Raw genomic sequence first — 13,793 nt, 5'->3', positions numbered from 1 at the left:
AAAACCATGAAGGTTTGCCTAAGGCTATTGTCAATTATTATGGACTTAAGATAGCTGTTGAATTTTTGGAGGTCCTTAATAAGTAAGATAAGTATGAAAATGAAAATTTCTTCCAATACCATTCTCAAACTGATAAGTCAAAAGAGATTGTCAATCCACTTTGGTTGATATGTTACTATGCTGTAGATAAAATATCGGGCTAGGAAAGGAATTTATTAAATATTTCCTGCTGATCAGTTTGTTGAGAATACCACACTGCATTTGACCAAGTCAAGGGAGAAAAGAAGCACACGCAGACACATTATCCAAAAGAAGGCAGAACATTTCATGCTTGCTATCCACAAGCTAAGTTGATCTCTATGATCTCTATGTTGAATGTAGGAATTGCTTATGAAAATGATCGCGACTTGAAAGATGTGGATATGCATTATAGTATGGCAATGGTGTTCCTACCTATGCTATGAAGAAGGGATACCTTCAACATAAGAACAATTTGTGTAGATCTTAAAACCAAGGTTATCGAAGAAGTAAATAGTGTTCAAAGATTCAAGAGCTGGTCCTTGTGGTTTGCAATCTAGTAGTAGTATAAGAGGCATTTTTATTGGCCTATTTTAAATACGATGTCAAAGTCTTCAATAGTTGCCTTGTCAAAACACAAAATATGAATAGCACAAGACATCAGCATCGGTAGAGCAATCACATGCCTCTTTGGAGCAATGGAAAGACATAACTATGAACTTACATTCTGCAATTGCCTAAACGCCAATGGGGTGAAATCAAACCATTGCTCTCGCTGAGTGAGAGTCCATGCTCTCTGGACTGGCTATGAATATCTTAATCGAGAAATGATGCTACCTGGACTATTATGGACATATTTAGCAAGCAGACTCATATTCTTCTAGTGAAGAAAGAAAATTTGCCAGATTCGATCATTATCTGTCTCATCAAGAGTCAAATATGATGGGTTGTAAAGGCTGATGTCAATTATAATAATGCTAGGATGGTTGGAAAAGTATCAATTCTATTCTGGATAAATGTATAAATACTAGCTTTCGTTTTCCTACACAACAGCAGGCACTCCTCTTCAGGCAAAGCACATTTTAAGGTTGAATAGTGTAAAAGCCTGCTGTTCCTAAACCTAGAAGAACACTCAGGCGACGCAAAGCCCCCTTATGCGAGTTTCATGACCGAAAACTGCAGTTACCTCAATTTGAAATGGACCCAATCACTCCACCTGAAATAAATCCAGTAGAAACGGGGCAGTGAAGGATGTTTTAGACTTGTCATACTTCAGTAGAGAAGCAACTGAAGCAGCCATATCCAGTGTGTGGCCCCAGGAGACCCCATCTCATTGGCCACACATTTCATATAAAGCAAGATAAATGCAATCCAGTGCTATAAAGGCATCCTTCTAGTGCAAAATAATGTCCAGCTCAGAATATGAAGGCTTTAACTAAAGACCAGTTCTTCCTACAAAGCTTCCATTTTCCATTCCCATCAAACATGTAGAAGCAACACATATATTGACCTCCATGCCATTTTACTGGTTGACGTGTCATGTTTTTCAGTTTCATGATGTGGTAAACTGTAGATGCCAACATCATATGTTCTTTTCAAAATCTAATCTCTTTTCCCTTTCCACGCTTCCGAAGCTACCCAAATTGTTATTCCTCTATTCACTGCACATGTGGCAGCTAAATGGGTTCCATCACCAGTATCATCCAATGAAATTGCAAAATTAAGGTGTGAATGTGTGATAAAAAGAAAACTACCCTGTACAAGTATCCCATAGAATGGCAAAACAATCAAAGGGCATCAATCCTCTGCTGAGAGAGTAACTTACATTTTTGCAATCTTTTCCTTGTACTCAATTATTTGTCCGCGAAGAATGTGATTTGGTCGAAGTGTCTTATCCACACCTGTACCACCAGGAGGTGGTGGAAGCACTTCCCCCGTCTTTGGGCTTGTGTCATGGAACCTAAAGATGCAAACAGCATTACAGTCATATTTGATCCCAACGTAACTTGATGCCAAGGTTTACAAATACTACTCTCATGACAGGTTTTCATTGACTGCTTATGTTTAATTGCCTTCAAGTTTGGGCTTCTAATACTCATGCATTTAAAAAACTACTCTTCAGGATGATTAAATACTGCAAGTTGAATTTTAAATTGCAATTGGAAAGAACTTAGTTCATCAACGTAACATTTCCCCGGCTCAAATTCAAATGGAGCATTTTAAACTCTTCGTGACTTGTGAACATATGCATTTATCATCTCATATTTGATCAATAATGAAACATCAAAACGTAGTTCATTAGAGAATTGCATACAATACAATATCTCTCTTTTTTGTTTCCGTAATGGAACAATCTCTCTCTCTCTCTCTCTCTCTCTCTCTCTCTCTCTCTCGCGCGTGAATCAGTGTATATTAATGTTGGACTATGTATATCCAGCCTTCAGGGCATCCAAACAGAAAGGATACAAGTCTCACATCACGCCTTCTGGCCAGCCATGAGAATCCTGTCAAGCACAAGTCAAAGCCAAAAGGGTACTATGAAATAACACATGAATATCATGCTGGCTGCAGAATTGGAGTAGAGCAAACAATATCCAGCCAAGGAGCAGCCACATCAGAGGGGACCACATCTGCTGAAATCATGGAAGAAATCTGCCATAAGAGTAATCCTTGAACACAGGCCGTATGATCACGAATACCCGATACCGAGTCCAAAATAAAGGTACCGGTATGCCAAATGTGCTAGAGAGTCGTCCATCTAAGAAACTCGAAAAGGCAAGTATAATCTAAGTGCAAAGAAGACAATGAAGGCATCTTGCCGAAGATCCAAGAATGGATGGGAATCCGCTTATGACGAGTCATCCACGTCAACACACGGGAAACAAAGCTCCAAATCAATCTTGCCAAAGGGCAAGAGATGAAGATGTGAATTGGTGTCTCATCACAAGTAGTGCAAAAGACGTAATGGCCTTGCGAGATCTTGTGGGCACGTAGGGCATCCCCAATAGGAAGACCACTAATAACCAACCTCCACACAAAAACTTTCCCTTGATAAGGAATCTTGACCTCCACAGTTGAAGATGTCTATCCCACCACTTCTCTCTACTATCCCAAGCACACCAGACTTAATTTGCTTTCTCAGTGGCCCATTGCTTGTCCTCTACCATCTTGTGGTAGATCTAATTAGCCAATCTTTGCTAAAAATCATCTCATTTCACAAACATCCAAGCTTGCCACTATGAAGCTGGCTGAAAGACATGTAATGGATTATACCATTGAAGCTGGTCCTGCAGGGTCGACCAGATGTGGCTATAGCCTCTAGGTACCCAAAAGTGTTGGCATATCCTCCAGTCAAAATTATAGTTGTCAAGTACGAAAGGTACGATGCAGTGCGGTACGATAAAATATAGTACTAAATGGTATCTTATGATTTTATAAAGTACGGTACGATATTAGTACAAAAAAAATTATCATGATTTTTTTTAACAATTAATCATTAAATGATAGAAAACATGTTTAAAGTGGAAATAGCCATTTCATTACAAAATATGATGAATACATGAGGGTGACCATCGTGGTCGTATGGGCTGCGCAAAACATGCAACATAACTACTATCTGGACTCTAGTGTGTCATATTGGCATCATGCATGTGGATACAATGAGAGTAGATATAAAAAAGAGAGAGACCTATGAATCTATGATGAGGCATCACTATCATTATCATCATCATCACCATCAAAACCATCTGAGTGCTCATCAAGAGAGTCTGAAGATAGCCATGGTGGACCCCTTGCAATCATTCATACGTAACACCCTATAAAAGGAAGTCATGACAATGACAACGGCAAAGTTTTGGCCAAAACTGCTCTTTAAGGGACAAGCACTGCATAGCTTTGGCCTCCTCTCACGCAAGGCGGATCGCACCTCATAAAGGCGATCCAATGTAAGTAAAGCGAGTTGAAGAAGGCTTCTTCAACTCTAGTGTGCTTCTTCAACTCTAGTGTGCTATGTCCACGATAAATCGCAAGCACCTTTACCTTTACCGTGAAGAAGGTGACAACTGATGTAGCTTTGCAGACCACCCTCTTCACCCGCTTGAGCTTCCCAATGTCCTCCATGATCAAGTCCAAACAATGACTTGCACATGCAATCCACACAATCGTGGGAAACTCGGCCTTAAGCAAACGGCCCATGCACCGACAATTCGATGCAATGTCGGTAACAACTTGTACCACATTCAAGGGGCCCGCCTACAACCACAATTTACAAATTACAAGTATACTAACAATACATGGAGATTAGAGAGAAAAAGAGAGACTCGAGAGTTCAGCCTTTCAAGTTTCAACTTTCAAGATTCAAAAATAAAGAGAGATGAGATTGGAACTTGAGGGGAAAAAAGAGAATCGAGATAGATATTAGAGAGAATTTAAAATTTAGAATAGGAAAATAGATAGTTATACATAAATCAATTACAATAATGAAAGAAACTGAAACTAATTTAAAAGGCAATGATAAATGTATACCTCAGTAATAGCTAGTTCAATGTGGCGGTGGATTAACGCCCGTCATTTTCCTCCCCCTCTTGCCGGTATCTATGGCCTGCAAAAAGTAAGTACCAAATGGACACAAGACAAGTATGTTGATGATTCCCCACTTCTTACGATCACTCCATCCATCAGTGAGAATGGAACAACCATATTTTATCCATGCGGCCCAAAAAGGATCAATGACTCTATCAATCCTCTCCTCTTCATCAATCTTTATCGTCCTCATGCCATTGTATGTGACACCAGTCGACACCAGTCCATCCTTCACATGGACCCACATTGGTGTTGGGATATAAAGGCCCGGTAACCTTCGTGTATAGTACACACACATTGTACATGTGAACGCAACCTTTACGTGCCCTAAGTATAAATACATTTTATTCATTGTGTACCAACACAATGGTTGGTACACTCTTATCGTCTCGTACTTTCACTCTGCTCACAATCTCTCAAGCCGTCACACTCACTCCTTCACTCCTGCTCGAGCTGCGTCCCTATCTCTTCCAACAACTGGTATCATAGCCTAAGGTTCTGTGCACACTTCCCAACATCTTACTAGTCGAAAACAACCAACAAGAGGGAAACTGAGCATTCGTGTCGTGAACCAGCAAGCGGGCAACTGAGCTTTTGTGTCGTGGACCAACAGGCAACTTTCTGCAAGCAGGCAACAGGCAACGACCTCTGCAAGTAGCAGGCAACTGGTAGCGCGAAGACCTGGCAAGAGTCGCAACGACTTGCAGGGGGCGCGTGGACAGGACGGCAAGAACAGTGCGGGCTGAAGTGTGCTGGGCGACAACTGGCGACTGGCGGGCACGTGGGCGACAGGCGGACGACGACGTCACGCAACAGGCAAGCACCGCCACGCGACCTAGCTGAAGGTCAACGGAACCCTCATGTCCCCGCCCGTCAGTTCCTTGGTTTTTTTTTTTTTTAAATCAAATTTTCTCTAATCTTCTCATTACCACTTACCACTGACGGGAGTTCACACGCCAAAAGCACAGATCATAAATTTGTGAGGATTCGAGCCACAAAATGTGGGGCTTTTCCCAGATTTGGCATCATTCATGCCTGTCAATGACTTTTGAGTCAAAATTTACAGATATCGCGAGCGGTGACCTCAATTAAATTGGGGATTTTGCCAACTTTGTCAACAACTTGCATTTCTGGGTAAAATTTCCTAACATTGGATCCCAAAAATTTGGGGCTTTTCATGTATTGGCAAAGCTTTACTCAGCTAGGTCAGATCGACTAACATTCATGCAATTTTGGACTTGAAATTTTGGGGATTTGCGCAAAATTTTGGTAAATTTCTGCATCTTTTGCCTGTGCAGTGGCTGGTTAATGTATAAACAGCAAAGATTTGTTTCTGGTCGAGGAAAAACAGTAGGGCATTTTGCTAGTTCAGCTTGTGCTTCGACAAATTAGTGCATTTACTCTTGTGTTCGTGATAAAATGGCTACAACTTCTTCCAATTCAAACATCAAGAGTTTGATGGAGATTAAACGGTTTGATGGTCATGGATTTGACCTTTGGAAAGACTGTATGCAGGGCATTTTGTTCCTGAAGGATTGTGAGGATGCTTTGTAGGAAGATAAACTCGCACTAATGTCTGATGCAGATTGGGCCAGAGTGAACAAAAAGGATATGGCTTACATAAAGATGGGTGTCACAGATGATATTCTGACAGACATTAAGGGTTTAGACACAGGTTATGCAATATGGGAGAAGCTGAAAACTACTTATGAGATCACCACACCTGTTAATCACGTGCATTTAAAGCGCAAGTTCGTGAATATGTTTACAGGGATTCTAAATCAGCTCAAAGATGCAAACTTGAACTTTGATGATAAGTTGAGGGCGATCTTTTTTATCATGACTCTGCCGGACTCGTGGGAAACCTTGGTAGTTTCACTCAGCAATAACCCCAATCTCTCATATGATGGGGTGAGGGGTTCTATCTTGAATGAAGAAATTAGACGTATATCTAGTGGAGAAGGCAGCAACTCAGCTTATAATGTAAGAGGCAGGGCTGAAAAGAAAAATGCATATGCAGGGCAGAGAAACAGGAGCAAGAGCAAAGGAAAGAATAAGAGTGACATTACTTGCTATCATTGTGGTCGGAAGGGCCACAAGAAACCTGATTGCACGTACTACAATAAGGAACAAGAGAGAAAGAAGAATGCAGGAGATAAAAAGAAGAAGGAAAAAAAGACAGATGCATTGGAGACATCCAAAGGCAAAGAAAAGGCCAATGTGGCCTCTAATGTAGTCATAGAGGAGCTTTTAGATACAGAGGCTGATGTATTATGTGCAATTGATTATGATGCCCTTGCATATCACATACAGGATATGTAGATTACCAAGGCTAATGTGATTGATGCACTCTTGTCAGTTGATGATGGTGTCACTCAGACTTGGATTGTAGACTTTGGTGCCTCTTTCCATGTAACTCCTTGCTTGGAGTGTTTTGCTATATTCAATGCAAGCAGTTATGGAAAGGTGTAGCTTGGAAATAACCATACTTGCAGCATTCATGGGATTGGCACCGTACACTTGTCTTTAGACAATGGTCAAGAGCTTGTGTTGAAAGATGTCATATATGTGCCTGGCATTAAAAAGAGTTTACTATCTGTTGGTCAGCTTGACTTGCATACCTACACCACACTGTTTGGTGGTGGTTTGTGGAAAGTAAAAAAGGGTTCCATGCTGATTGCAAAAGGATCCAAGAAGGGCACATTGTATTGTTTGCATTGTAAAGCCTTGAATGGCAAGTTTCTTGCAATTGCTGAAATTTGCAACCACTTGGAGTTATGGCATAAGAGATTAGGCCATATGAGGCAAAAAGGACTTGATGTTCTTACCTCTCTGAAGAGGGTTGATGGAAAAGGCTCTAAACTTGATTTTTGTAATGAGTGTCAGTTTGGAAAGCAAATAAAAATTTCCTTTTACTCTGGTGTCTCTCAGAAGTCCAATGTCTTGGACTTAATGCATTCTGATGTATGTAGTATGCCCGTGAAATCATTGGGTGGTGCTGCATATTTTATCTCCTTTATTGATGATTGTTCCAAGAAGATTTGGGTGTACTTGCTGAAAAAGAAAAGTGAAGTGTTTGCTATTTTTAAAACTTTTCATGCATTTGTGACCACTCAGACAGGTAGAAAGTTGAAATTTGGGGAATGCAGAGCATATCTTGGGCATGAGGATTCATAGAGATAGAATGCAGAAATTTCTGTTTTTATCTCAAGAAAAGTACATTGGAAAGGTACTGGACAGATTTAACATGGCTGAAGCTAAACCTTTTGCGGTACCCTTACCTCCTTATCTCAAGCTTAGCAAAGCCAACAGCCTGAAAGATGACATGGAAGCAAATGCTATGAAGGGAGTTCTTTATGCATCAGCTTATGGCTCTCTTATGTATGCTATGGTTGCTACTCGTCCAGACATTGCTCATGCAGTGGGAGTTGTTAGTAAGTTCATGTCAAATCCTGGCAAAGCACATAAGGAGGTTGTCAAGTGTATTCTTCGATACCTTAAGGGTACACAAAGAAAAAGTATTTGCTATGGGCAGGGTGCACTTAGTTTGCAGGGTTATTGTGATGCAGACATGGCAGGTGACTTGGACACACGTAGATCCACCAGCGGGTATGTCTTTACAGTTGCTAGTGGGGCTGTTTCTTGGTGTTCCAAGTTGCAGAATATTTTTGCACTGAGTACCGCTGAAGCTAAATACATATCAGCTATTGAAGCTTCTAAGGAAGCTATATGGTTCAGCAGACTTGCCGATGATCTCGGCATGTCTACGGATACTGCAGTTTTGGGATGTGATAGCCAGAGTGCTGTGTATCTGGCTAAGAATGCCATGTATCATTCATGCACAAAGCATATAGATGTGCGATATCACTTCATCAGACAGATTCTGGAAGATGGTCAAATCACATTGACCAAAATTAAAACACAAGATAACCCTGCAGATGTTCTCACAAAAAGTGTAAGCAAAGCTCAGCAGGAGCATTGCATTCAACTAGTGGGAGGTGGTTAGCTAGAGGTGCATATCGAACCTTTAAGTGGAAGGTTGTTGGGATATAAAGGCCTGGTAACCTCCGTGTATAGTACACGCACATTGTACATGTGAACGCACCCTTTACGTGCCCTAAGTATAAATACATTTTATTCTTTGTGTACCAACACAATGGTTGGTACACTCTTATCGTCTCATACTTTCACTCTGCTCACAATCTCTCAAGCCGTCACACTCACTCGTTCACTCCTGCTCGAGCTACATCCCTATCTCTTCCAACAATTGGCAATGGCTTTTACCATCTCCCATTGCTCCTGCTTTAAGACATTGAATGCAAGATTGCACGCAATCACCATGCATGCAATTTCAATGTCCGCAAGGTGTTGCCTTTCTCTAAAAATTGCAATCGATCCACACACATGACCGGGAGCTTGAGAGAGAGAGGATTGTCTCTTCAGCATCGCATGAGCCTCCACTCTTTGTCTTTTACCAGAGCCGAATGCGGATGTGGAGTCCCCACCACCAATGATAGAGGCCTCTCTCGCATAAGTTGAAGATATGTCCACATTCGATGCTTCCTTGTTAGTAGACATAGGAGTTGGTGCCGATAAGCCACTTCCTCCTCCTCTTATGGATCCCCCTCTCATCTTAGAGAGAATCTCCTCCGCAATGTTTTGAGGGATCTTCTTGCATGGACCAACTTACCCGCGGCGCCCCCCCTCCCCCTCTGGTCTTGGAAAGATGTTGGAAAAGCTGAGTTTCACCACTTGTATAGCGCTTTCCGCAATACTTGCATATCCAACGGTGGGAGTTGGATTTCTTTGTGTCCCTCTCCACATGGATCCCGAGCAAATTGAAGGACTTGTGCTTCTCATGAGTCATGGTGCCGATGACGGATGAAGAGGCCGGAGGGAGAGAGAGAGTGAGTGAGTGTGTGTGTGTGTGTGTGTGTGTGTGTGTGTGTGTGTGTGTGTGTGTGTGTGTAGAGAGAGAGAGAGAGAGAGAGAGAGTGTGAGTGAGTGAGTGGGATGCTTGAGTCTCAACTCTTGAAACTTGAAAGTTGAAAGAGAGGGAGAGGCCCAAGGGTTGGAGTAAAGTTGAAAGAGCAAGAGTGAGAGAGAGGGGATGGGAGATAAGATTTAAGAATGGCAAATGCTTTGATAGGATGCCGGAAAGAGGGGATGGGAGATGAGAAATGAGAATGACAAATCACAAGTCCATTCAAGATCCAAGAGAGGAAGATGAGAATGGTAAATGCTTGCTGAATTGGTGTGAAAGCAAGGAGGAGAGGAGCAACTTTTGTAGATGAGAGAAGGGTCAAAGTTCAAATAGTCAAAGAGAGGTCAACAATCAAAGAGGGCTGCCAACTAGATGGAATCCAAGGAGGGCTGGGGAGGGAGTGTATAACTGGAAAAGGGGGTGAGATGAGGTATCCAAGGCTTCCCAACCCCCCCAAAGAGTGCCACACAAGCGGAACGCGCCGGATTAAAGGCAACAGAATGCGGGAGGACACACAGACGCAGCGGCAAAAGTAACCCTGTTTTATCGTACGAATCCGTACGGATACATACCATGCAGTACGGTATGGATCGTAGGGTACAATCAATACCGTACGACGTACAAAGACAACTATGGACAAAATAAAGACAATATTTCCCACGAATGACAACATCTTGTAACAATTGCAGCCCCAAACAAGTCATCCAATTAAATTTATATCGCAAGAAATCTTTATCCGGCCAATGAAGCAGCCTGGATGTGGCTGGTACTTCTAGTTGTAATGAATTAGCCCCCTTTCTAAGATTAGGAGGACACCAAACTGTAAAACACGGTATCTCTTGCCAAGAAGCAATCAAATGAGTTAAAGAAATGACTCCGACAATTTAAAAAGCCTTGTAGAATTCAGTAAATGCCACCAAGATGCTTGGATAACCGTGCAACCATGGAAGATACCAGTGCAACATCGGTCCGAGGATGAGTCTACATGCAAACGTTCTCAAAGCTATCATGTAGAGATTAACATCCAATAAAGTTGCTTAGCCCAACCGTATGAAAGTAGTAATATGCTACCAAGATATCCACACCTAACCCAAATGATTAAGATTGCCTTTCTTTTTCCACAACATAAAACACATAGGCTGCACTGATTCCAAGAGAAACTTTTTGGTCCAAGGAAGCAAGGGTAGGAAATAAGATAGTACACTAATCATGATAGATTGTGCCACTTTGAGCTGCACATGAAGAGGCCGACCCTAAGATTTCCAATACATAAACCTATCATAAATTCTAAAGCACATCCAATCAAGCAATGCTCTAGGAGGGGCATCCACACCAATGGGATATCCCAAGTGCCGTGTAATATCTCCTTTGGACACAACAGCTCCTTGCTAGCCCAATTCTTGCAAATTTGTCTCTGTACAAGAGATCAATGTGGATTTTTTAGCATTAATATGAAGCAAACCAAACAAACCCCAAATTGGCATTTCTTGATTGACATTATTTCAATCAGCCTTGAGAAACATCAAGGAATCATCTACCAAAGATTGACCCAAAAGTTGAGAACCACTAGGAAGAGATAGACCAACAATCTCCCCATCCTTGACCAACCAATCCAACAAAGAAAGCATAGGCAGAGTGACCAATGCAAAAAAATAAAGGATTGAGAGGGCGTCCTTGTTGAAGAGAACAAAATAAAGCAATCTCTTCTGTGACTCCCCCATTAAGTGTAACATATACCACTACATTTTCCATGGTAGAAATCAACAACCGCATAAAGGACCAACTAACATGATCAAAAGCTTTTTCAATATCTAGCTAGATCTGATTAATTGTTGGCTAGAAGCTTTAGCATACTCAATCCCCGTTTGAACATTCAGCATACTATGCTTGATGTTTTGTCCTTTAATGAACCCATATTGACGAGAATGAATCAACTGTGGAAACACTTTTTGCAATCTAATGGCAATGACTTTGGAAAAAAATTTAATGAATCCATAACCAAAATGAGCCTCCACTGCTTTAAAGTGGATGGGAACGGAACCTTGGGCAGCAAATGAATAACTGCAATTTTCCAATTTGTGGGTATCGATCTGGATCTCCACACATGCTAACAAAGGTGAGCCAACGCATCCTTAAGTTGTTCCACATTGGCTGAAAATAGCTCATTAGGAAGGCCATCCCAACCTCCACCTTTCCTACGGGATAAAAAGCATACAACTTCCTCCACTTCTTCCTGTTATATTTGCTTCCATCAATTCCCTTCATTCAAGCTTGACCTGATTTTGAACCAAGTCACAAATGTATCTTCAAGCAAAAAGAACAGAATCAAAAATAACTTCCAGCAAACCCAACAAAGATTTGTAGTAATCAAGGCACATCTAAACAATGGACAAGGGTTCTCTCACTTTCAAGATTTTAAAAATCTGGTTGAGAAACAAACAAGTGAGCAGATTAAGTACCTAAGGTTGGATGGAGAGGATCATGCAAAGCATCCAAACGAGCCAACAATTTGAAGTTAGCATATTCTTCCTCTTATAGAGCTTAAACTCTACATCTCAACCATTCAAAACAAGTGGCCAAATAGTCAAAGTTGTCCCCAACCTGTTGCATATTGACCAAATGTCCAATAAACAAGCCATGTATCAATGCCCCCACACAAAACTTGCATGCTAAATTGACCAATCAATTGTTGCATGTACCCAAAAAATTGATCATTCAATAAAAAAGATTGATTGAAACACAAAGGCAAGCGGGCAAGAAGAGCCTTGAAGGCATGCATCGGCCGATGAGTCATGTCCAAAACCAAGGGGTAGTGATTCGAAAGGACGTGATGCCTCTCCACCCACAAGTCAATTTTTGCTAGAAGGAAGGAATCACTTTGGCAAATACATTTCTTTTTTTTTTCAAATAAATTGTGGTTGATTATATTACTTTAGAAAAAACTGAATACAAAGAAACGTTCATGCTCAACAAACTAGCTGGAGCTGATAATGAGTTACAAATATATCAAGTGTACAAGCCTCTCAAGGCGGTCTAGGGGGAATGGGGGCAAGAAGCCATGGAGGGGGGTGTATTCCCATCTGGGGCTGCCTGCCTGCATCACGAAAAATAGGTCCTGGCTGCCCCAAGTGCGTAGGAAATGACATCGGAGCTCCTAACGAGCCCTAGACTCGCCCTGTACCTGGTCCCATCGGCCATGGAGGGAGTGGATGATGGAGATCCAGAGCTCTACTAAGGTTGCCTGTACTGAGAGTCTCTCTCTGCCGAAAGCCTCCTAACACCACCACGCCTTCCAAATATACCAACCAATAAGACTCCCTATGATCTCCCATACCTCAGAGAGGTCTACTATGGCCTCCAGTACTTGGCAAATGGGTAGAGCCTGTAAGCCGACCACTGCATGACCCTGCCTCGATAATAAATATCGTGTCTTGCATCCTGGCCTCATACACAAGGTGACGGCCCTCGCTGACCACCTACCAACAAAAAGCTCCCCATGAGATACATCCAAGGTTGGGTGCTATACAACACAGGATTTGGCATGCTCCTCTCCACACGAGCTGCGCCGCCTCTCACGACCAAAGGCAGTGCCTTAGGGTTTCCAGAGGCTGCTATGTGCAACGCTTACAACCTCCCTCCTGCATCTAGGCAAGCCAGCTTCCCACTGCCAAGTCCCCCATGTGCCACCAACCATAAAAAATACGATACTCTCCTCGGCCTCCAGCTGTCCCATAGGCAGCGCGAGAAGGTCTGTCGGAAAGACTTCGTGATGCTGTGCTCCGCCCAGTGCCTGCTACGTGACGGCGCCCAATCCATATCCTCTTGCATCAGTATGTGTCTGCCAATCCTGGCGATGTACTCAAGAAACCTCGATGGCTTCTTGGCAACAGCACTGGCCGGCCATAGCCACTCTCCTAGATCCCACTCCAGCTCATCAAGTGGCCTGCCCTCCTAGATCCAAAGGCACCACTCCCTGAGCTCCTGCCAAAAGACAGAAGGGTCCACCCGCTATGTCTTCCCCTGAAGGCCAATCACCCAGATCCTCTTTCATGAAAGGACAGCTATCCCCTCATCCTGCTGCCCTCTATCAAGAGCCAGACGGCCCCCCTCCTATACGGTGAAAAAGGTCCTAGGTGGAGCACCACCCACTCTACCTGCCACCTGTAAGAGGATGCCTACTTGTGAAAACCTAGCGGCCCATACCTCCCCG

At 42.5% G+C, this 13,793-nt stretch overlaps 1 protein-coding gene across 4 annotated transcripts in view; it reads right to left on the bottom strand.

Moving 5' to 3' along the window:
• The window catches only part of LOC148016047 (uncharacterized), a 78,344-nt gene that overhangs the window by 9,412 nt on the left and 55,139 nt on the right, over positions 1-13,793 (bottom strand). For 3 of the 4 annotated variants that reach the window (XM_087664784.1, XM_087664783.1, XM_087664786.1), the window contains one exon: positions 1,844-1,978. The exons of the other annotated variant lie outside the window; for it this stretch is intronic. In XM_087664784.1, the coding sequence (XP_087520910.1) occupies positions 1,844-1,978 (135 nt within the window). The remainder of the gene's footprint in view (positions 1-1,843; positions 1,979-13,793) is intronic. 4 annotated transcript variants of the gene reach the window in all.

This window comes from Lygodium microphyllum, chromosome 23 (assembly GCF_053477565.2).
Source record: "Lygodium microphyllum isolate KBCC chromosome 23, Lygodium_microphyllum_v1.1.10, whole genome shotgun sequence".
Lineage (NCBI taxonomy): Eukaryota > Viridiplantae > Streptophyta > Polypodiopsida > Schizaeales > Lygodiaceae > Lygodium > Lygodium microphyllum.
The sequence above is the reverse complement of the archived record's forward strand: the minus strand, read 5'-3'. Positions and strand labels throughout refer to the sequence as shown.